We start from the raw sequence: 25,484 nt of genomic DNA, 5'->3' as shown, positions 1-25,484 counted from the left end.
ATTATCATCCAGATCATTGATATACATCACAAACAACAACAAACCCAGCACCAATCCTTGCAGCACACCATTAGTCACAGGCCTCCAGTCTAAGAAGCAATCATCTACAAACACTTTGACTTCTTCCGTGAAGCCAGTATCTAATTTATTATCTCATCTTGAATGCCAAGCAGCTGAACCTTGACCAACTTCCCATGCAAGACCCTGTTAAAAGCCTTGCTAAAATTCATGTAGACAACATCCACTACCTTGCCTTCAAAATCTTTTCTGGTTACTTCCTTGAAAAAGCTCTGGTTAGGCATAATTTACCATGTACAAAGCTGTCTTGACTATGCTTGATTAACTGTAAATGAACAAGATCAGCACAAGCACCTAGTACAAATAATGGACAGCCTTAATAGAATTTTTTTGACTACTGCATCTCCAAATATTCATTTCCATTGCCACATTTAAGATGATTGTTGATACCTTCTAACTTTTTGTAGTTCCTAGCTTGAATGCTTGAAACAGCAGTGTGTAAAACAGTTCTTAATTGTTTTACTGCTTATTTTTCACCAGCTATCAGTGACAAAAATCATTGCTTTTTGAATATAAACACACAGCTAATGATATTTAAAACTACACTCAGCAGTGTTGGTGTCTTGATAGCTGCACAAGTGCACATGACTGATGCTAGTTAGAAATTGTTTCACAACAGTCTCCTGTTCCAATTAGGTAGCATAGTGGCCCAAATAAACAAACAAAATACCACTTATTTTCTCAATTAGTTTTTGTTCTTTAAGTGTTGTCCAAAATAAGCTGCCCTGACTTAACCGATTGCCCAAGTAACTGGAGTGCATTGTATTAAGTCAACAAATTTGGCTCTGGCCCTTCCAGATCACCTTTGCCATCTATTCCACAAGATTCTCTCTAATCAGTACTTCAAGCCCACTCTTTCATTGCAGTATTCATTTCATGAATATATTCAGGAAGTATGTTCTGTCTGAGCAAAGACCTGGATCCATTGAATTTGCCTATCGCCATAATCGGTGTATGGCGGATGCCATCTCATTGACTCTTTACTTCAGTCATGGCTCACCTGGACAAATCAAATACTGCTGTCTGGCTGTTTATTGACTACAGCTCAGCGTTTAACACAATTGTTCCTACAATGTGTTCCTATCAACATGGTAAGGTAATGTTCATGGGTTCAATGTCCATTCAGAATTTGAATGGTAGGTGGGAAGAAGCTGATCGAAAAGCTCCAGAACCTGGACCTTTGTACCTCCTTTTGCAGCTGGATCTTCGACTGTGCTGATTGTAAATAATATCTGCACCTTGCTGACAATCAACACTAGGGCACCTCAGGGATGTGTGCTTAGTCCAGTGCTTTACTCTCTCTACACCTATGATTGCGTGGCTATGCACAGTTTAAATACCATCACAAATTTGCTGGGTTGCAACCAATATTGGCAGAATTTCAGATGATGATGAGAGGGTGTAAGGGAGCAAGGTATATATCAGCTTGTTGAGTGGTTTCACAGTAGCAGTGAAGTTGAAGCATTCAGCTTCAGTAAGGTCAAAGAACTGATTGTGGATTTCAGAAAGGGTAAGATGAGGGAACACTCACCAGTTCTCATTGAGGGATCAGATGTGGGAATAGTGAGTAATTGCAAATTCCTGGGTGTCAGCATCTCTGAGGATCTATCCTGTACCCAACATATTGATGCAGCAAACAAAAGGCACTACAGCAGCCTTTATTTAATTAGGGGCTTGAAGAGATTCAGTATGGCAAATTTCTACAAGTGCACTGTGGAGAGCTTTCTAACTGGCTGCACTACCATCTGCCGTGGGGGGAAGGGGGCGGGGTGGTTGGAATGCTGCTTCACAGGATCGAAATAAACTTCAGAGACTTGTAAATTTATGAGCTCCATCATAGTCACTAGCCTCTATCATACCCAGGACATCTTCAAGGAGCAATGCCTCAAAAAGGCAGTGTCCATCATTAAGAATCCCCATCACCTAGGCCATTCCTTTTTCTCATTGCTAAGAAGGTACAGACACCTGAAGGCACATGCTCAATGATTCAGAAACAGCTTCTTCCCATCTACTATCAGAATTCTGAATGGACATTGAACCCATGAACATTACCTTACTATTTTTTTTTATTTCTATTTTTGCACTGCTTATTTAATTTAACTATTTTATATAGAAACTTACTGTAATTCACGGTTTTATGTATTACTGCTGCAGAGACACCAATTTTCACAACGTATTCTGGTGGTATTATACCTGCTACTGATGCTGAATTTTCCCACTCATCCTTTGCAATTTGAACTATCATAGTCCCATGTGGCTTTCTTCTCCTGAGGAGTTTGTTTTTTTTTAAGTTGAGCTTTAAAACTTTTCTAGCACTTCATTTACTGTCATAAAGTTGTAATATTTCTTACAATACCTAGGTAGGCAAAGTGATGAAGAAGGTGTAACGCTGTGTGGGCACGTGGCCAAGTGGTTAGGGCATTGGACTAGCGACCTGAAGGTCATGAGTTCGTGCCCCAGTTGAGGCAACGTGTTGTGTCCTTGAGTAAGGCACTTAATCACACATTGCTCTGCGATGACACTGGTGCCAAGCTGTATGGGTCCTAATGCCCTTCCCTTGGACAACATTGGTGTCATGGAGAGGGGAGACTTGCAGCATGGGCAACTGCTAGTCTTCCATACAACCTTGCCCAGGCCTGTGCCCTGGAGAGTGAAGACTTTCCAGGCGCAGATCCATGGTCTCGCAAGACGAACAGGTGCCTTAACGCATGTTGACTTCATAGGCTGAGGTATAGAGTATATTTTTTAAAAAATTGAAATATCAAGTTGCAGCTACACAAGTAAGTGATTAGATTATACTTGGAATATTGTCATTTTTTCGTGGAGCTGCAACTTGATGTTCCACCTTTTGTACTCAATCCTTTGGCCTTTGAATATTTTCAGTACCCTAGCCTCATGTCACAGTTTTCATGGAGCTATGGCCTTCCACCCCATGTGTTCCTATACATCAATTCTCCTAAGGTCCCTGACGTTTACTTTATGCCCTATCAAAATTCGACTTCAACGAGTTCTGAGTTTATGATGTCTTACAGGGCATTTAGGGATAAGCATTGAATGCTGGCTTTACCAACAATGCTCTCATTCAATTTGTAATTTTTTTTTTTGGAAAGTAAATTTTTAAAGTAGTAACAAAACATTTCTGTAAGTTAATTTAATTGTCTAAATCTTCAGGCAGTTTAAATTTTATGTGGACAAAGAGATTTTCTGACCTTGGAGAAAAGAAGTCACCTTGAGTCTCTCCTAAATAAATGACTTTGTAAGATGTAACCCTTAGATTCTCTCATAAATAAAGGCATTCTGTTTCTTTCAACCTGTTCAAGAATCCTTAGTGTTTTATTTAAGTCAAGTGTCTTTCACTCTTCTGAATTCCAGCAGAAATAGCCCTGTTATATCCTACCTTTTCTGGTATCTAAATATTGGACAATGTTTTAATGAGGACCTTTCTCGTGTTGGGCTAGAACTCTGATTGCAAGTTGCAAGCAATACGTTTTGGAGACTATTTGAACAATACTGTCCCATCCTTTATGGGTTAAAATCATATAAAGGGTTAACACCTACATCCTTACCGTCGAAGTTGATAGGCCCACTGACTATACTATTTTTAGTTTTTCTGTGGACTTTGGGTCCTGAAACTCCAATAATTTTGTTTTAAGGTTCTTAAGATACTGATCTTCACTTTTTCCCCATGAAATTTTAAATAAATTGCCACAGACTTTTAAATATTCTGTTTTTAATGGGAGATATATTATAACCTAGAATTTATAAACCTAGTTGAATTTTGAACAATTTCGAAATTGCTTCTTAGGTTCAGTATGTAAGTAAATCCAGATCATAGAATTATCTTAAGTAACTACTTTAATGCATAGAACACTTGCTGATATCAGAAAAGGACAGGAATTGAACAGATTCCATAAAATAGATTTTTCAGTTTCAAATTACATGTTTCATTAATATTAAGTTATTATTAAGATATAATTGCATCATGTATCCTTCATAGCTTCAGCATATGACAATTCTACTTTTCATTTAAACTTTAATAAATTTTTATCATATTTGGAATTAAATTGAGCATCACCAGTAGCCTGAAGCACTAGTTTGAAATTTGCAGTCACCAATACATATTTTAAAAGATGAATATTCTAATAATGGTGCTAAACTTGGAAAAAAAGATTTGTGTAATGTGCCCTCAGGATATCCCTAAGCACTCTGAAACTGGTGGGTTATTTTCAAAGTCTAATATGTAAAGTGCCAGTGAAGGCATTTTTTTTACACATTCAAATCTTGGTGAGAAATCAAATTAATAGTTTGCATATAATTTTTGACATTGCATAAAAAATGTTGGACTTTATTTTGGGGTGGGGTGTCAGCTCTCTGCTTCAGTTTAATCTTCTCAAAATATCAGTATCCAGAGCTGCTTAATACCATATTAAAATGCCTTTCAGGACAGCATCTACCTCAGTGTGTGAAGTGGCTTGATGCAGGCTATGGGTATTGGCTGTTTTGTGGGAAATGTGTCAAGTTGTGAAAGTTGCAGAACTAATCAGAGCAAATCAGATGGAATTTCAGCTTTCTGTAAAACTGAGCAAAAATAATTATGTTCAATAATGATTGACCTTGGGTTTGATTGTTTCCAGTGATGATGTTGTACTCTGGGATGTATTTATTAAGATGTGTATTATCCTTTATTGGGTTCCTTCTGACATGTTACTTTTGAGAAACAATGGACCTAAGTTGAAAAAGTTTGTTCCAACTTGTGCTAATAATGTGTTTACAAATGTTCATTTTTACCTGTGGAATCAAAAATTACAATCAAAGAACAGCATGCTTTACTTGTTTTGTTTACTGGATTTAAGAACTCATTGCTAGAATATTTTGTTTTTTGGTTTGATTTAAGGAAGGGGAGTTTGCAAAGCTACAGTATGCAATGAGATTTATTGGAATACAAGCTGACATAAAATCGAAACACTGGAAAGTTTGATAGAATTTAATAGGCTAGTCACCTCAGTCTGGATGGAATGTATCCTTGGCTGTTGTAGGGAAGGGGAAAAGGAATAGAAATAGTGGAGATAATGTTTGTAGTCTTCTAATCCTACTTTGCTACAGCAGCTGTACCATAACACTGAAGGATTGCATGTGTTGCATAATTGCCCAGAATAAGCAAAAAATACAATTAATAATTACAGCTTAGTCAAATTAATGTCATTGCTTTTGGAAACATAATCTGGGAGAAAGTTAACTTGCATTTGGACAAAAATGGATTAATTAAGAAAATACTGGTATGTTTCTTAACTCAAATCAAATAATTAATGTTCTTTTGTTGCTTTTCTGCCTGTCACTAAAAATAATGTTTGAGATCTTAATTTGGCATTTTGGAAGTAGAGAATTAAGTTTGGCTGGGTTCCAGCATCATTACCTTAAATTGGACCTTAGATGATGATTGTCAATAACAACAGTTGTTGAGTGGAGAGAAAAGTTGAAGCAACAGAGATGCTTGTTGCATTACTCAGGAAGCTGTATGCACAGAAGCTGACCTACATTATTTACTTGGGAAAAGTAAGGGTTCCATGAGTATGTTTAGAACTCAGTGGATAAGAATGATTTGTTTTGTATTACTCCAGCCTTTATAGTGCAGTGCCTTCCAACATTAGAATACTAGTTCCTCAATTCTGCAATGTACAACATGCAAATGCGGATTACATCAGATCAGTTCCTGTCTCTTACTGATCACCTTAGTTTGGTCACAACTCCAAACCCATCCTAATGTTTCGCTTCATGCTCCTCTCCATTTAGGTACTAAATTAATTTCTCTCAACACTCCTCTCCCACTCTAGCATTAACCGGCTCAGTGAATAATCATGCCTTTGTGCCCCCTGAAGTAAACTGAACCTTGGTACAACGGGACAACAAACAAAAAAGTTGTTTGCATTATGGCAACTCTTCCTGCAACTTTTCTTGCCACTGGAGTTACCAGAAATTTGAAGTAAAATAAATCCCAGTATTTCAATCATTTTGTTTCATATTATTTTTGGAACTCTTTAATTGTTCTATAATCCTGAAGCTTCATATCCCGCAGCTCTTTTGCGTCACCTGGTTTTCCTCTATTCAGGAAACGCAATGTTTTTGTCAATTCACCTTTTCTGACATTTAATTCTGCCAGCTTGCATATTTTGTTTAATTCTCCAAATTATCTGGTGTGGCTCACATTTTAATGACATCTGTGTGTAATGATTTAATTAGGAGAAATTGTCCGAAGCACAATAGTATGATTAAAAGTCCTGTGAGGTTGCACATTTTATTGCTTTCTAAATTGTTTTAACAAATTTTTACTCTACAATCACGCATATTACCAATGGATATCTGAAAGATCATGTAGAATATTTACCTCCCAAATAACCTTATCAGGTTTATCAAAAAGGCTTGTATTTTTCTGCTTCTGTTTACAGTGTTGGACTCAAGAAAGACAGTACCCTGTAAACCTGGTTTTTGATGGGCAGACCTGAAAGTAACTTTTTAATTATAGATGCTACCTCATATACTGAGTACTTTCAAAATGTTTTTATTTTTATTGTTGGGTTTAGAAGCAATATTTTTGCAAATAGTTAAATAAGCTATGGGTTATATTTGTTGTTGGTGAATGAAATCGCCGGAGAAAATTACTGGTAGATTCAAAGCAGCTTCTTTATTGGTCAAATCAAGGAACAGCAGGCCTTTTCGGTGGAAAGGTCTACTGGCCCAACATGAGGCTCGATATTTAAGTGCTAAACACAAAGGGCAATTTTATATTTACAAAGTATAGACAATGCTTTCTTTTGAAACTACATACAAACTTTACACCTTCTGATTCGCATCTATCCCACAGACGCCAGCATCACCTGGACTGGTATTCAAAGCTTTTTAGGAATGCATTGTTCCAAATTAAATTCACAATACATTTTCAAGGAACAGAAGACTGGTAGCCAAAGCCATTTGCTAAATGTAAATGACCTTAACACAAAATCACTCTTAACATACGTTTGTATTTGCATAAGCAAGTTTGGGAGTAAGAGCATGACATGTGGCCCAGATTGATTTATAATTGGAGAGTCGTAGTTGTTCAAGTCAGAATTCCTGGGGTGCAAGGAAGAAAAGAACAATGGATGTCCAACCAGGACTGTAGTTGAGCAGATTGCTCCAGATTATGCTCCATTTATCCCATATTTAACATCGATGCCCAACTTTTTTAAGCTGTGTATTCATTTTCAGGATGGCTGATAACACAAGCATTAAATGCCCATTCCTAATTCCCTGTGTGAAATTTGAGTTGCCTTCTTGATCAGCGAAAGACCTTCTGTGTAAGGCTCTGGATATACTACCAGCGATGATGAAGGAAAGTCTGTATACTTCCAAATTGGGAAGAAGCTCAATGTAGATTTTCAACCTCTGATCCGAGTGTGTAGCCATATTATCTATGCAGCAAACCTAGATGAGATTTTGCAGAATGTTATTATTGGGTATCTGGTGATGGGCTACCACTGAATTTCCTACGTAGATGGTTGGAATGTTCTTAGAGGTGACTTTAGCCTTGCATTTTTATGGCACTCTATACCTGGATGTTGCAAATAGAAACAAGTACTGCATCATTTTCTGAGGTATTTTAACTCATGTCCAAGCATCATCAAAATCTGTAGACTTCACAATGGAAAGAAGATGGTGGTTGAAGCATTTGGAAAATATATGTGCTTGAACATTGCGCTAAGGAGCTATTAGTCAGGGAGGTGGGATGATTGATCTCCAGCAATCAAATCCATCTTCTGTTGTGTGAAATATGACTCCAATCATTGGATTGTTTATGCCTTGATGTCCATTAATTTCAGTTTCATCAAGGTTCCTTGGATGTCACTTGATGGCAGCATTAACATTTTCATTCACTTTGATGTTTGAGTGTTCATTAAGCAGAAGTTGCCCTGCTTTTTGTGAAGAGGATATTTTACAGCATTGTGTTAGATGCTAGTATTGTCATGGAATAGCTTGGCAAAAGAAACAGCTGATTCTGGAGTACAGGTCTTCAGTTCCAGAGTTGGTGTTGGTTATTGTCTGGTTTCTTGACTTTGTTTTATCCAGCACTCTCAGGAATGGCGTTGATCTCACTCACTGCGCCACCAGCCGACCTAACAACAGAGGTTCCCGAGTTCGATCCAGTGACGGACCGCCCCCGTGCGCACTCTCCATCCGCGCCGGGTTGATATTGAGCTCACAGCTCGGCCTCATAAAATAATACTGCAAAATGTCTGTGCAAGGAGTGCCGCCCCACACAGCCTTTCAAATTGCTCCTTGAAAGGCATGAAAATGCCCAACGCTGCCTCTCAGGTCTGAGTCGACGTCATCATCATCATCATCATCATCATCATCATCTTAGGAATGGATTGAACTAGCTGAGAGCTCACTTCTGCGTTCTAGGGATTTCGAGAAGCAACCATGTGGAGCATCCACTTGATATTTCTGGCTGAAAATGTTTGAAGCTTGCACTCTCATGTTGGAGCTTTCCATATTGAGAATGATGACATTTTTGGATTGTTCAACTTTCATAACTGTTGACTGTCCCCCTATTCATGACTAGATGGAACAAGCTTGCTGTGCTTGGATTTAATCCACTAGCTCAGCCTATTGCATGTGGTATTCACTTATGTTCGTTCCATTTGCCTTTATCCCTTTGTCAAGCTTTCCTTAACTTTCCTTTTTGAAATGAGCATAGGCAATAGCATATAAACTTAATTGACCATTAAGTAGCATTTGGAAAATTGAGGGTAGTTAATTCAGTAGTTTTGGGAAAAATGTTTCTGAACTTGCTATTAAACATGATTTTGAAAGTTGCAATAAAATTGCATGTCATTGGAAGGTTCAGTGAAATTGTTCGTCATTGTGTATTCCAGTACATGGGAATGATTTGATAAGCTTCTGTTTCTTGATTGTGTTTTATGTCAATTGCATACACACCTCAACCAATTTGATTGACATCCACTTTTCTTCCATGTTCCAGTTAAAAAGCTTTTTCTTTGGAGCTGCTTTGTTACAATTAATTTTTGTCATTTGAAGTATATATCCAAATGCCTAACAGATTTTCAACTTGGTAGATTTCCTTAAAACTATTTTGCATAATATTTAATAGGCAGTTAGTCTTTGAGAAACTGCAATTAGTATTCATTGCACTGTTTAATTAAGATAAAATTGTAGATTGTAGTGAAACTTTCAAAGGTGATTTATTGTCGATAGGGATTTAGAGATTTGTGTTTTCTTTATTTACTTTTTGACTATCCTTTTAAATAGATCTTCACACTGTATTAAGCCCAACATTTTATTAAACTGGAAACATGTCATATTTTGAACAGATGAGAGCAATTTAGTCAACACTCTGGTCAAGTCCACATTCCAACCTTACTGAAAACATTAACTTCTGAATCTCAGAGTTGTAGTGGGAGAGACTGCCTTTGACTTCACAGTGACTGTAAACTGAGCGTCACAGTAGAGAATTCAAATAAAACTAATGTTGGAAATTAGATTAGTTGGCAATTACAATGAAATGTATATGCATAGAACAATGGAAGATGTCTGTGGCTGATGGATATCTATTATCTCAGCCTCAGGCTATTATTTCAGAAATCTTTGCTGAGTTTAACCAGCTGGATTCAAGGAAAATATTTTTTCCTGGATTAGGGGTGTGGAGCCAGGAGCCACAGTTTCAGAATATAGGACTGAGATAAGGAAAAGTTTCTTCTACTGAAGATGGTAAGTGAGTCCTTGGAATATTCTGTCTGGAACCTAGTTGTTGAATTGAAAACTGACTGATGGACTTTTCATATTAATGGTATTAGGTGAATAGTGCAGAAAAATGGTGCTGAGATGTAAGATTGGCTATGATCATGAATGGAAGAGCATGCTAAAAGGACGAAGAGGAATTCAACAGTTCAGGCAGCATCTATAAAAATTAATAAATAGTTGACATTTTGGATGAGACCCTTCATTGAGATTGAAAGAGGAAGGGAAAGATGCCCGAATAAGAAGGTAGCGGGAGGGGAACAAGCTGGAAGGTGAATAGTTGAAGCAAGGTGAGTGGGGGGTGGGGGTGAAGTAAGAAGCTGGGGGTGATAGGTGGATAAGATACAGAATGACAAAGAAAGAATCTGAGAGGATCATCGGAGAATGGGAAGGAGGGGGTGGGGTAATCAGGGGTAGGTTCAGGCATGTGAGGAGAGCAGTAAGAGACCTGTGAGTGGGGAATTAAAAGGGGGGGGGGGGAGGAAAATCACCGGAAGTTGGAGGAGAAATCTATGTTTATGCTATCAGGTTGGAGGCCATCAAGGTGGAATATGAGCTGTTACGCCTCAATGTTGAGAGTGGGTTTATTGTAGTAGTAGAGGAGGCCATGGATCAACATGTTGGAATGGGGATAGGGATTAAAATGGTTGGCTACCACGAAAATCTGCTTTTGTAGATGAAGCGGAGGTGCTGAACAAACCGATTCTCCAGTCTTATGTCAGGTCTCACCAATGTAGAGGAAGCCACATCGGTAGCACAGTAGATGACCCCAAGTGTTGCCTCATATGGAAGGACTGGAACATGAATGGAGGTGAGGGAGAGGGTGAGTGGGCAGGTGTAGCACTTCTGCCACTTGCAGGTATAAGTGCCAGGAGGGAGATTTGAGGAGAGATGATGGACAAGATGGAGGGAGCCATTCCTGCAGAAAGCCGATAGTTTGCAGGGTGGGAAGGGGGAGTAAAGATGCGTTGGGTACTAGGGTCCCATTGAAAATGGTGTAAGTTGCAGAGAATGTTGTGTTGGATGTGGAGGCTCACGGGGTCGTTGGTGAGGGTAAGAAGAATGCTATCGCTGTTAATGAGGTGGGAAGATGTAGTGGGCCTGGAAGTCTGGAAAACGGAAGAGATGTGAGTGAAGGCAGCATCAGTGGTGGAGTAAGTGAAACCCTGTTGTTCGAAGAAGGAGGTCTTCTCTGGCCTGAAAAAGAAAGCCTCATCCTGGGAACAGATGCAGCAGAAACGAAGGAACTGAGTAAATGGAGTGGCATTTTTTTTACTAGGGATAGGGTGGGAAGAGGTATAATCAAGATTGCCATGGGAATCAGTAAAATAAATAAAAAATATTGGTGGACATTTTAGCTCCAGAGATAGAAACAGAGAGATTCAGAAATGGACAAAGTAATATTAAGCTTACGGTGGAAATTGGAAGCAAAGTTGATGAAATTGATGAGCTCAGCATGGGTGCATGATGCGCCAACAATGCAGTTGTCATTGAAGTGCAGAAAGAGTTGGGGAGCATTACCATAGAAGGCTTTCATAAACTTCCATTTAGCCAATGAAAAGGCAGGCATAGCTGGGGCCCAAGTAACTTGTGTCTGTGCTATTATGGTCTCATCAGATTAAGACCATTTTGTGTCCAAAAATCAGATGTACAGTAGCTATTGATAATAGTCCTGCTGAAGGATCTTGGCCCAAAACCTCAACTGTACTCTTCCATAGATGCTGCCTTGCCTGCTGGGTTCCTCCAGCATTTTGTGTGTGTTGTTCTGTTGATAATTGCTCAGTGTTCATTTGCATCTGTGGTTCACATAATAAAATAATCTGTCTGTATGTATGAAGACCTGAAGGATATTCAGACCTAGGCATTTCTTTCTGTCTACAGGTTTCAGACAGTGACTATTTCTATCAAAGGGGAATATAACCATTCCCCCTTTACGACTGTGGAAAGCTCAATGTATCAAAAACAAAAGCTGAATTGCATCAGAATTGGTCAGGGATTGAAAAGCAAATAAACTGTAGATGCCAGAAATCTGAATTTTAAAAAAACTGAAAATAATGTTAACACTCAGCAGGCCAAGATAAAGCCCCAGTGAGCCACTCTGGGTTATTTCAAAGTTTTAGTTCTTTAAGTGCCATTTCCAGGTAGGTGAGATGCCTTTCGGGAGGAGCCTTCACCTTGCTCAATTGACTCCAATCTCTATCATCCATTTTCTTGTAAGCTCCACCATATCACAACCACTTTTTTTTTTGTTGTCTCTTTCCTTCTCTATGTTCCTTTGTGCTATAAAAGGACTTTTAGCCCCACAAGCCGATACAGCTCTCAGAGTCATTCTATTCTCCCTCTTACTCCTGTGCAACATATTCTCATTAATGTACTCCTGATTCTCCCATCAGCTGTATAGGAGGTAGCTTATGGTTGCAAATTAATGTTAACAATGAGCATGTCAGTGAATGTGAATTGAAGTTGGAGCACCTGGGATGTTGTCACAGGGAAAGCATACAACCCCAAGAGATCTGACTCAAATCTGCGTCAGTGGAGCTGCAAGGCAGTGTCACGCTACTGTCCCATCACTTTGAAATTTAAAATGTACTCGTTTTCTGACTTTCCCCTATACTGACAAAAGGTCATCAATCATATTCTATTGGATTCAGTTAATTGGGATTTATTAGGGCAGTGCATTTTGACCCAATTAAGCTGCCTCCCCAATTATCACTCACGTATGTCATGAAATTTGTTTTATGGCAGCATTACCACGCAATAAATAAATTGCTATAAATTACAATAAGAATAACTCAAAAATAAATAATGTAAAGATCAGGCGTAATAGTCATGCATCATGCATCCATGGATCATTCAGGAATCAGATGGTGATGTGAAAGAAGCTGTTCCTATAATATTGAGTGTTTGTTTTCAGGCTCCTGTACCTCACTGACTGTAGTAATGAGAAGAGGACATTTCTTGAATGGTTCGGGTCTTTCATGATGGATGCCATCTTTTACAGGCATTGCCTTTTGAAGATGTTCTGGATGGTGAGGAGACCAGTGTCAGTGATGGAGGTAGCTGAGTTTACAACCCTTTACATCTTTTACTAATCGTGTGCATTGGAAACTCAATACTAGATGGTGTAATCAGTCAGAATGCTCTCCAAGGAACATCTGTAGAAATTAAAGGGCCTTGAGTGACGTACAAAATCTTTAATCCTAATGAAATATAGTTGCTGGTGTGGCTTATTCGTAATTGAAACAATATATAGGGCCCAGGGTAAATCTTGGGCCATAAGACACAGGAGCAGAAGTTAGGCCATTCGGCCATATCTTCAGAGCTGTTGATACCTAGGAACTTGTAGCTGTTCAGCCTATCCACTGCTGACCCCTCGATGAGAAAAGCTGAGTTTTCTTCCAGTTTTTCCCTTCCTGAAGTCCATAGTCCATTTCTTGGTCTTACTGATGGCTGTAAGGTTGTGTTGTGACACCACACAACCAATTGATTTAGCTCACTTCTATATGCCTGCTCATCAACATCTGAGATTCTGCCAACAACTGTTCTGTAATCGGTGAATTTATAGCTGCTATTTTAGCTGTGCGTACCTACACAGTCATGAATGTAGAGCAGAATAGTAGGCTAAGCAAGTATCCCTGAGGCATGCCTGTATTGATTATCAGCGAGGAGAAAAAATTATTATTGATGATCCAGTGGTCTCCTGATGAGGAAATCAAGAATCCATTTGCAGAAGAAGATAACAGACGCCCAGGTTTTGAACCTTGTTGATACTACTAAGGGGATGATGGTGTTGACCACTGTGCTGTAATTGTTAAACTGCATAAGTAATACTACTGTTCACATGATCCAGTGCCAGTGACATTGTGTGGCTGTAGATCTGTTGTGGTGTGAGAGAAATTGCTGTAGTCTTGCTCAAGCAGGCTTTAGTTTAGCCATGACCAATCTCCCATTAGCACTTCTTCACAGTAAATGTGAGTGCTTCTTAGTGATGGTCATTGAGGTAGCTCACCCTGCTCTTCTTGGGCACCAGTATGATTACTGCCCTTTTGAAGTAGGTGGGAAACTGGCTGCAGCAGTGAGGGAATGAAGATGCCCTTGAATACTGCAGCTGATTGTTTACAGTGCCTTGCTGGGTACACCAACGGGGTATGACGCTTTATAAGGGTTCACTCTCAAAAGATGTTCTGATATTTGCGTCTGAGATAGATATCACAAGATCACTAGATGCTGCAGGAATTCACACAGATATAGTTTTATTTTCCCTTTCGAAGTGCATAAAAGAGAGTTCAGCTCATTGGGAGTGAAGCATCATTGCCATTTATGATGTTAGGTTTTGCCTTGTAAGAAGTAATGGCCTGCAGACCCTGCATCTGACTTCCTCTCTAAGTTCACTCAGAATTGCTTTTTTTTTTGCTCTTAAGATAGCCTTCCATAGATCATACATATATATGATCATACCTCCCTGAGTTCAGGGAGTTAGGTGCTATGTTAAAGGACAGGACCTCCAGTGATGTGATGTGATCTCAGGATTTCTATCCAAGTCACGTGCTCGTGAGGCCAGAAATAGGAAGATCATATAGTTTAACATGTAGCTAAGGAGTTGGTGTAGGATTGAGTGTCAGATTTTTGGATCATTGGGCTGTCTTCCAGGGAAGGTGGAACCTATACTGAAGAGACAGTGTCTAATATCCTTGCGGGAAGATTTGCTAGTGCTGCATGAGGTTTGGGGGAAAGGGTTGTTAAACTAGAGTTGCAAGGGGATTTGAACCTGCGTGCCAGAATAGACAAAATAAGCAATAGATCTCAGGCAAAATTAGGAATCAAAAGTTTGAGCATGGTTGTGACTAATATTCTGAGCTGTGTATATTTCAATGCAGGTATTGTAGGAAAGACAGGTAAGCTCAGGGCATAGGTGAACAGTTGGAATTATGATATTGTAACTATTAGTGAGACTTGGTTGCAGGAGATACAGGACTGACAGCTCAATTTTCTGGGGTTCGGTTGTTTTGGTGGGAGGGCTAAAGGGGGAGGGGTAAATGAGAGGTTACTTAATAGAGGTGTAAAATAAGAGACATAGGTAGAGTGGACAGCCGAACACTTTCTCAGGGTGGAAATGCTTAATACAAGGGAGCATAATTTTAAGGTGTTTAGAGGAAAGTATAGGGAAGATATCAGAGGTAGGATTTTCCACACCGAGTTGTAGGTGACACCACCACTGCTAGGGCTGGTGATAGAGGCAGATTCATTAGGGACATTTAAGAAACTCTTCAGATGGGCATGAAAGAAATGTGGAAGGCTATATAGGAGGAAAGGGTGATAATTGATCTTACATGGTTAAATTGTTGGCACAGCATCGTGGACCAAAGGATCTGTATTGCCCTGTACTTTTCTGCGTTCTGTGAATAGAACAAATGCTGCACTATGTACTGCAGCTGATTTACTTTTTCTGTAGAGGTGGTGAAACAAAGAAAGTTTATTGTCAGGAGAGCTGTTCTAGATTGTTTATTGTCATTTCCTGTGCACAAGCATAAAGGAGAATGAAATATATTTTACTCCAGATCTGATGCAGTGCAAAAAAAGACACGATAAAGAATACAATAATAATAAAAAAAGCACAATAAATATATATACATGAGAGCTTATATACATAGATTGATTGTATGTCCATAAAGTGACACTAGGTGACTGACAGGAAATAAAGTAGTAGAGTTAGAGGGCATAGGTGTTTCAGTCTTACTGCTTGGGGAAAGTAACTGTTTTGGATAGCTGAAAGGTTTAAGGGGAGTATATTAAAGGCAGAATGGTAGTGTAGCGGTTAACAAAATGCGATTACAGTGCTAGTGACACAGATCCAGTTCCTCTGGTGTCTGTAAGGAGTTTGTACATTCTATGACTGTGTGGGTTTCCTCCAGGTGCTCCAGTTTCCTTCCACATTCCAAAGATGTACTGGTTAGTAGATTCACTCACAAAATGCTGGAGGAACTCGGCAGGCCAGACAGCATCTATGGAAAAGAATAAACAGTCGTCATTTTGGGCCAAGACCCTTTATCATGAAGGGCTTCAGCCTGAAACATTGACTGTTTACGTTTTTCCATACATGCTGCCTGGTCTGCTGAGCTCCTCCAGCATTTTCTGTGTGTTGTTTGGATTTCCAATATTTGCAGATCTTCTCTCTTTTTCTGGTTACGTTATTTGGTCACATCGGTGTAATTAGGCACTGCAGGCTTGTTGGGTGGGAAGAGCCTGTTACCATGCTGTATCTCTAAATTCATACATAGTTATTGTTTCTGACAGCCACCTTGGAGCAAGCTTTGCAAATTCCTTGATGAGTGCTGCTATCCAATCACAATTGAACAAACAATTCTGTGTGTTTTAAAAAAAATGCCTCAGCTACTTAGTTTGCACCTTGTATGCTTTTTCATGCATTCTCATCTTCTCTCAAACTGCTTCAGTTTGCCTGAGCTGTGCCCCCCCCCCACAAAAATGTCTGTTGTCTACTTTTCATTACTGTGAAAGTTTTGATTTGCCAAACTTGTGCTTGTTCCAGTGAAACCCAATCAAAGTTGACAGTTCAAATCTCAATCCAATCTCTAAGCTAGGTTAATTGCAGAATAACAATTAAAAAAAAGTGTTGTACTATTGAAAGGGTTAACCTTTGTAAGGAATAATACACTGAAATCCCATCTCTCTCTTCTGGTGCGCTTAAAATATTCCACTTCACCACGTAAGGAAGAGCTTGGGAAAGACCCATCTTCTGACCAGTATCTATCCCTTAAGCGTTATTAAGTCAGGTTAACTAATCATTTATCTTATTTATAAGTCTTTGGATTTTTAAACCAGGTGTTAAATTTAAATAAAAAAGAGATCGTACATCATAGAATACTTAGCTTACATTGCAGGGTGAAAGGTGCTAGTAGTTTAAAGTTTCTAATGTGTTCGGATCACTGACTCCAGGTCCAAGTGAAATGCAATTTCATTGTGCAGCTGCAGGATGAATTTTACATTTGCCATGAATAATTTTAATAAGGGTTTAGCAAACAAAAACTGTACGAACCTTTTCTCATTTTATGCCTGCTCTTTGGAGGAATTGTCAGAATATGTACACAGCTACAAACAAATTTATCTCGATTGAATTCTCTTAATGGTTCTATTGCAAAAATGTGTCTGTGTGTCACTACTGGGAAATCTAATGTTTGTAAAAGAGGAAATTGTTAATTGAATCAGTATCATGGGTCATATTAAATTTGGTATCTTTTGGAAGTAGCATTCTTTAGTGACGTGTCTACTATCCTGTTACTTTGCCATTCATATAGAATAGATAGACAAATATGTACAACATTGCAATTGCAAGAATTTAAAGGCCTGGGTATCTTCAAATACATCACCAACTTAGTTATGCCCAACAACTCACCTATCCAATTATGGGAATTCAAATTTAATTTGATTTCTCTCACCTCATATTGCCAATGCCAAAACATTTCTCTTTTTTAGGTAATTTGAAGGACACAACTGAATAAGTAATTATAAACTCCAGGCCTGGCCGATGTAAGCATTACCAAGTCCTGGTTTTAAAGAAAATCATACTAGTTTTGTTGTCCATATTCCATTCTTAATTTCTGTGAAGGTTTTTGTTTTGTACTTTCCAGGACTAATAGAAATAAAGTAGAAATCGATCATTGCTCAGTATGATTGAGTATTGTGAAGAAATCTCTTGACAAACCGTGAACTTAGAAAGAGTGTAAATTTCTTAGAATCAGGTATTTATTAAAACTACTTATTAAGATGGCCCATTTAGATTTGCATATAGAATTCAACTTTACAGCAGTAATTCAGTTTTTTAAAAAGTGGGAAAAAAATTCACTGGCCATAATTACCTACTTAGCTAGTTTCGGAGATCATCATTGTTGCATATTGGTTGTAAATTTTGAGTAAATCTATGTTTATGCTTGAACAGTTTTGGACAGAGAAAATGAGAGCATTGAAAGTGAGAGGTAATAACTTTATAGAAAACTACTGGCAATCAAGTAGTACAACGGGCCACTGATATAGTTGGTCAGTATAAAATTTACCAGATGATTTCCACTTGGCATTCAAGGAAGGAATTATTATCTGGCTGAAGTATTTCTAGAGATGTGTTTCATTAATGATTGGAAAAATACAGTGTAGTGATCTATTGATAAGTTATTTCTTTTGCTTGCTCCGTACTCCCAAAAGAGAACGTGACAGAAATAGTGTTTTTGCTGAATTATGCAGGCGAGGATCTTTAGTCCATGTGTGGCTGTCTCTTCAGAAAATCTCTAGGTAACCAACTTTCAGAACATGATGCAAATAACACAAACCTTCCCCCTCATTAGGTCTCTCATCACCTACCTGCTTGTCCTCCTTCCCCTCTCCCTATCTTATTCTGGCTTCCGCCCTCATCGTTCCCAGTCCTGTTGAAGGGTCTCAACCCAAAATGTCGACTGTTTATTACCTTCCATAGATGCTGCTTGACTTGATGAGGCATTTTAATGTAGGCATTAAATGTTTAATAGTAAGTAGAGTATACCTTTCTGAGATAATTATATAGAAAACAACAGCAAATTGGAAACCATATCAATTATCATTGATCCTAATATCTTCTGAAAACCAATACTATTGTGACCTGTATACAGAAATGTAAGTACATAATTATAAGAAACTGTTTTCAATATCTATTAGTTTTGAAGTTTAAAAAAAGTGGAAAAGCTGTAAGAAGTGAAACCTGATGATTTTATTTCTGTGATTTCTGCATTTCATTTTCCCTTTTTCCCAACAAAAAAAAAAGTGGCCTTTCTATTATTATAAAGTTATATCTGCCCAACTTGTCCAGGCTAACCAAAGTGCCTACCTCAGCTACTCCTTTTTACCTGTGTTTTGGTCCTTATTCCTCTAAATCTTACCTACCTATGTAACTGTTTAATTGAAACCTCTACCATTTCCTCTGACAACTCATTCCAAATAGCTGCCTCCTTTAGTATGGAGAAAAGCTTGCTTTTCAGATCCCCTTTAAATCTTTCTCAAGTTAAACAATGCACCCTAAATTTCGACTCCTCTACTTTGAGGGGGGGAAAAAACTGTTAACATGCACTTTGACTGTGCCTTCATAATTTTATATATCTCTATAAATTTACTCCTCAACCTCCCACAGTCCAGGGAAAACAGCTGCAGCCTATCCAGTCTCTCTTTATAACTCAAGTTATCCAATTCCAGCATCATCGTTGTGTATCCTTACTGCATTCCCGACAGCCTAATAATAACCTGCCGATGGCTAGATGACTAGACCTGTGCACAGTAAGTCAAATATCATGTACAGCTGTAACATGACATTCCAACTCTTGCACTCAGTGTCCTAATCAAAGAAGGCAAGCGTGCCAGTTGTCCTCTTCACTACCCTTACAATCCATACCATCTACATTCTCATCCAAATTGTTAGTGTAGGTGACAATCAAGAGGGAAGATATTACAGATCCGGATGGCACGCTGCTGGTAACAGGGCTTCAATCTGAGAAACTGTCTTCTACAGTCATCCTCTGACTCCAACCACCAAGCCAATTTTGTATCCAGTTGACTAGCTCACTCTGAATCCCATGTGATCAACCTTTTGGACCAACCTACCATCAGAGTCCTTGTCAAAGTCCACATAGACACCATGCCCTGCCTTTCATAATCCTCTTGGTCACCTCTTCAAAAGCACATTCAAATGCATGAAACTTGTGTTTAGGTATTTTAAGCCTTATTTGTAGTAGAATCAGAATCAGGTTTAATATCACCAGCATATGTCATGAAAATGGTTAACTTTGTGGCAGCAGTACAATGTAATACGTGATTATGTAGGAGAAAAACTGTATTGCAGTAAGCATATATCTATTTAAATAGTTAGTGTAAAAACATAATTTTTTTAAAAATGAGCTTCCTGAGCAATTCTGAATGGACAGTATGCCATTTTGAATGTTTGCAGTTGGTGTCTGTAAATGTAGCTGTGATAAATTAAAACTACCACATGACTTTAATTGATGTTCAGTAGTAACTAATTTGATTGTTTTTGAATGTTTGTGAATTTCAGAAGCATTTATACACTTGAAGTCCTTGACAGCTGGCAGAGTTTAAGTAATGGTCTTGCTAGCTGTCAGGTTTCTTCATCTGCTCCTGGATAGAATATGTTCTGTTGACAGCAATACATTGTGCGAGATCCAGTAGCAGTATAGGGCCTTGCCATTAAGCAACAAGAAACCATGCCTATTTATCATTAAACCATAATGACAATCATGTTAAGAGATAGATCTCTTTAGAAATACCCTGGACATTAGATCCTTTGTGAATGTTGATGACAACAATGAGCATCAGCAAAAAGTCTCTGCTTTTTCTACACTGCAGCAGAAAGTGTGGATGTCTTGCTGCTGGCAGTATGTTCCGGTCATGCTCTCACTATGACACACAGACCAGAATATACCAAGTTTAAAGGTCTGCCTATGCTCGGTTAGCTAATAAAGTTATGACTAGAATTGGAAGATTTACAGTCGGCATTAGAATTCTCCAGGAATAGGAATGAGAAGGGGTGACTTAGTACTCCCATCTCTGATCAATGGAGTGAACATTGCTAAAGTATGTATGTGTTAATACAAAGAAAGTAATTGTTCTTGGTTCCACATTTGAATGATCTCAAACCTCAATGTTTACAGCAATTTATGAAGAATGTTTACCAACTGACTGCCAGTGTGCATGGAACAATCATAATGGGAGGAAGTTGGACTCTCTTTCTGTTTAGATATTCCAGTTTGGGCTGAATTCCACTGGCTTGTTTGGACTTTCAATGCACTGCCAGTTCAGTATTTGAAGATGTGTTTGAGAATAACTTGTACATAGTATAGTCACTGCTCCTTCTTGAAACTTTAGGCATATGCTGATGGCTATGGAGCAACATATGAAGACCAAGGTTACGACTCTTATGATAACAACTACAGCAATCAAGGCCAAAGGTAATATTGATTCTTCGTGACCTCATTCATTGATTTTTGATGTGTGACTTTATGAAATAAACTGTAAAGGCAAATTGTGAGGTTTCATTGATTATGCTGGTGATGCATGACTTGAGTTTAAGACCCCATCTGACCTCTTGTGGATATAAAGGATACTGGTATTTTTGTTTTGGAAGAAAAGTTGGAGAATTTATCCAGATGTATCAATAGTATTTTACCCCTCTATCATTATACTCAGTAGCCATTTTATTAGGTATACCTGTACACTTGCTCATTAATACAAGTATCTGATTGGCCAGTGACATGGCAGCAGCTCAGTGCATAAAAGCATGCAGACATGGTCAAAGGGTTTCCTTGTTTTTCAGACCAAACATCAAAATAGGTCAGAAATATGATCTTAGGGACTTTGACCATGGAATCATTGTTAGTGCCAGACAGGGTGGTTTGAGTATCTCAGAAACTGCTGATCTCCTGGGATTTTCATGCACAATAATCTCTAGAGTTTACAGAGAATGCTGCAGTTTACGAAAGACATCCAATGAGCGGTAGTTCTGTGAATGAAAACACCTTGTTAATGTGAGAAGTCAGGAAAATAGTTCAAGGTGACAGGAAGGTACAAGTAATTCAAATAACCATGTTTTACAACAGTAGTGTTCAGGAGAAAATCTTTGAACACAGAACCTTGAATTGGATGGGCTACAGCAGCTGAAGACCCCAATGGCTTCTACTCCTGTACCTAATAAAGTGGCCACTGAGTGTACTTGCACGTTTGAAGGAGGTTGCTTCTTGCAAATTAGTTGTTGCGTCTACAGTAGTGACTGCTTCAAGATGTGCTTCATTGGTTCTGAAGTCCTATAAGCTGCCCCCGGATTACGAAAGAAACTGGTTTTCTTGTTCCTGTATTCTAATTTTGAATAATCATCTTGAGGGAGGGAATGAATGAGGGGTTAAAACTGGAATTAATTTGCAGTATTTTAAATTTAAAATGTGAAGTTTTTTTTAAAAAGCAACATTCATTTACTGGCTATCTCTATTGCATTTACTCCACATTATTATTAGGTAGGGAATTCAAAGGTGTAGACCCAGTGAGGATCATTGAACAAGGAATCATTTCCAAGTTAGGGTGGAGATATATATGTATGCAGAAATTGGTAGAGTCTCTCTGGTGGTATTCTTGTTATCCTTGAATCCTGAAGAAGGATTTCGGCGGAAACATTGGCTGTTTATTCATTCCATAGATGCTGCCTGGCTTGCTGAGTTCCTCCAGCATTTTGTGTGCATTGCTTTGGATTTCTAGCATTTGCAGACTTTCTTGTGTATATGGTATTCTTGTTTACCTGCTGTTCTTGACCACCTTTGTGTTGACATGGCTTTGGTAAATAACTTCAGTGTATTTAGAAAAGAGTATACATTGTACTAATGTATTGGTGATGGAAAGAGTGGATATTTAGACTGTGGATTGGATGTCAGCTAATCATCAACTTCTATCTTGAGTGATTTTGAGTTTATGTATTAAAGAGGTTGAATTTTTTTTCAGGCAAGTGGAAATTATTTCACCACATTTGTGACTTGTGCCTCAAGTTTTGTGTCATACTGTGTCATACAGTACAGGCTGCCTAGCTTCTGATGCTGTGGTAGCCACATTGTTTATGTGGCAGTTAAGATTCTAGTTTGTGCTGATTGCAGGATGGGTTTAGTAAATGATAAGTGTAATGGTTGAATTTTCTCCTGTTTCAGACAGTGACATTTTTTGGTAATTATGTGGGATGTATGTTACTTTCCCTTACCTAATCATACCCAAATGATAGTAAGATCTTGCTGCTCATAGGCATTGTGTTTTTTTTTTTTTTTTTTTGAAGAATTATGAAAAGGATTGAACATACTTTTATTGAGCAACCTCACTCTAGGTCCTAAGATGGACATATGAATATAGGAAGCATGGCCTGCTTTGCCAATTCAGTAAGGTCATCTACTGGGACTTGCCCTCAGGTTTGTGGAGTTGCTTATTTGTAAGTACAATTTAATAGCACTGTCAATAACACTATTCGCCATTTTGGTGTTTAGCCAGATTAGTTGGACTAATCATAATTTGGTTAATTTTGGTAAATTCGGGGAAAAGTTCAGAGATTAACCAGGAATGGAAAAAATAGAAATAAGGCAATTTATATCAGGCTGAGATAGAGTTTAGCATAGATAAAGTAGGAATATCAACCCAAAGGTTATTCAGTGTCAGAGAAATGTGACCAAATCAAGGAATTAATAGACATTCAGAGCAAATATATCCATATAAGGATGATGGTAAGATTCTGGAAATCTAGACCCTTCCTGGATGATGAGATGGAAATTGGTATACTAATGTAAGTAAGTTTGTTTGATGAGTATAAAAAGTTCAAGGGTGAAAGTTTAAGTGAAAAGACTGGCGAAGAGAATAAATGGAAAAAGAAATATTACTAAGTAAAATCAAGGTAAACTGATAGTTATTTAGTAAATGGATTCGGGAAAGGGGATAGCGAAACAAAAGAATAGAGACTGTTGGGAGACCAAAAGTACCCAGTCAGGAAATGTCTCCACCAAGCCTTGTTAGTCTTTGTTTGTGAGATCGCCTCAAGAGAGAATTCCTAATTGATTGCGCTACCTGCATATTAACTCATGGTACTTTGTATACAAGTTCCTCCACCGACATTTCCCAGTTTCTCACCATTTTAAAATAAGTTCTAATTTTCAGATATTTAGCCCAAATAGATCGTCTCATATTTTCTCATACAATACAGGTCCACAATCCCTTATCCGAAACCCTTGGGGCCAGTTACATTTCGGAATTCATAATTTTTTAGATTTCAGACCCCCCCCCCCCCCCCCCCCCCCGCCGATACCAAAAAACACGTATGCTCAAGTCCCTTATTTAACCTGTCTCAGTGCGGTGGACTTTAGGACCCAGTGGCACACCAAACCTACGCACATACTCCCGTGTATTTTAAATCACCTCTCCCTGGAATTCTCCCTGCCATGAACCTCCAGCGCCACAAACTTGCCAATGCAGCACCCGACCACAGCCGACTCTGAGTCCGTCCGAAAACTTTGAGCCCTCCGACACCAAGCACCATCTCTGCCGAGCGCTTTGACCCCTCCCTGGCCGCCGAGCAACAAGCAAAGCTGAGGACTCGGGGCCTTCCCCTCTGGAGGTTCTGGATCGGACAGTAGCAGCAGCAGCGAAACAGGCATTTCAGAAGTTTCTCCAGATGTTCCTCCGTGCTTCTCACGTCTGCCTCCATCAAATCAGGATTGTGCACGGCATCCTACTTGACAAATAACAGATATTCATCACCAGGGTGCGCGCTGCGTTGCGCCACCATCTTCTCTCTGTTCTCCACTTTCTGCATTATTGATAGAGAAGATTCCTTCTCCTTTTCTCATTGTTACCCATAGGGGTATCTGCAGTTCTTTTTGACATTTTCACAGTGAAATTAAACACAAAGCCAACAGTGAACACAAAATATCAGCGAACAGCAAATGCACGTGTAACCAGTACGAGCGCTGAGCCACAACTGACGTCTGGCGGCCTCTGCTAGTGCTGCCACGTCACACCTGAGTGACATCGGCTGTGGGCGAAAAGAACTTCAGTTTTCGGAGCTTTTTGGATTTCAGAATTTCGGATAAAGGAATATGCACCTGTATTTCATCTTTCTTATCATCACCTATTAACTTGGCCTATCTAAAGTTTCCTGAATCAGTACGTATCCTCCTTGCTACTCTTACTCTCATCTAGTTTCTAGTATATTGCCCAGTACAGATGTCAGGCAAACTGGCCAATTTCTGCTTTCTCGTTCTTCTTAAATTGTGGGGTATTATTTCATACCTTCTGTTATGTATGTGCTCAAGCTCCAACTAATTGATAACAGCAGTAATCACTCTCTCATAGTCCCAAATCAAGTTAGCATGGTCCTCTCAATCACTGCTATTTTACAATGTATTTGTATGTGACGTACAGTATCTGCCTGTGTTTTCATCATTGAAAAGTAGTAGCCAAGAATAATGATACAAAAATCTGGAGAACAAGCTGATGGATATTATTGTGGAGTATGTTATTATCCGGCTACAGCTTGAACTATCTATGCAGAACTTTAAATAGACTAGTCCTTGGATAAGAATGAGTAGAAATTCTCATGTTTATCTTGAATGAATGTTTCTTGCTGTGTTCAAATTCAATCTCTTGGTGTGCTGCTGAAGACTTCATCTGATCCTATTAATTTTTGTGGCCCCTTAAAATAACTAGATGTGGCGCATGGCTCAAGTGGTTAGGGCCATTGGACTAGCGATCTGAAGGTTGTGGGTTCGAGCCTCAGCCGAGGCAGCATGTGCGTCCTTGAACAAGGCACTTACCACACAATGCTCCAGTCTACCCAGCTGAGAATGGGTACCAGCAAAAATGCTGGGGGTTAATGTCGCGATAGACTGGCGTCCTATCGGTGGGGCGAGGGGGGAGTCTCGTACTCACCGTCACTTCACACCATGGAAACCGGCATAAGCGCCATCCTGATGGGCCACAAGGCTCGGGACAGACTTTAATTAATCTTAAAATAACTGAGGCTTGCCAAGTTATCTAAAAAGCAGCTAAAA

The 25,484-nt window shown here is 38.9% G+C and overlaps 1 protein-coding gene across 3 annotated transcripts in view; it reads left to right on the top strand.

The window, feature by feature from the left end:
- The window catches only part of LOC140198562 (KH domain-containing, RNA-binding, signal transduction-associated protein 3-like), a 217,417-nt gene that overhangs the window by 118,375 nt on the left and 73,558 nt on the right, over positions 1-25,484 (top strand). For all 3 annotated transcript variants that reach the window (XR_011886202.1, XM_072259588.1, XM_072259589.1), the window contains exon 8: positions 20,785-20,867. Coding sequence is in view for 2 of the 3 variants with exons in the window: in XM_072259588.1 (XP_072115689.1) it covers positions 20,785-20,867 (83 nt within the window). In the remaining variant the exon portion in view is untranslated. The remainder of the gene's footprint in view (positions 1-20,784; positions 20,868-25,484) is intronic.

The sequence above is a fragment of the Mobula birostris genome, chromosome 1 (assembly GCF_030028105.1).
Source record: "Mobula birostris isolate sMobBir1 chromosome 1, sMobBir1.hap1, whole genome shotgun sequence".
Lineage (NCBI taxonomy): Eukaryota > Metazoa > Chordata > Chondrichthyes > Myliobatiformes > Myliobatidae > Mobula > Mobula birostris.
This window is presented reverse-complemented; position numbering and strand designations above follow the sequence as displayed.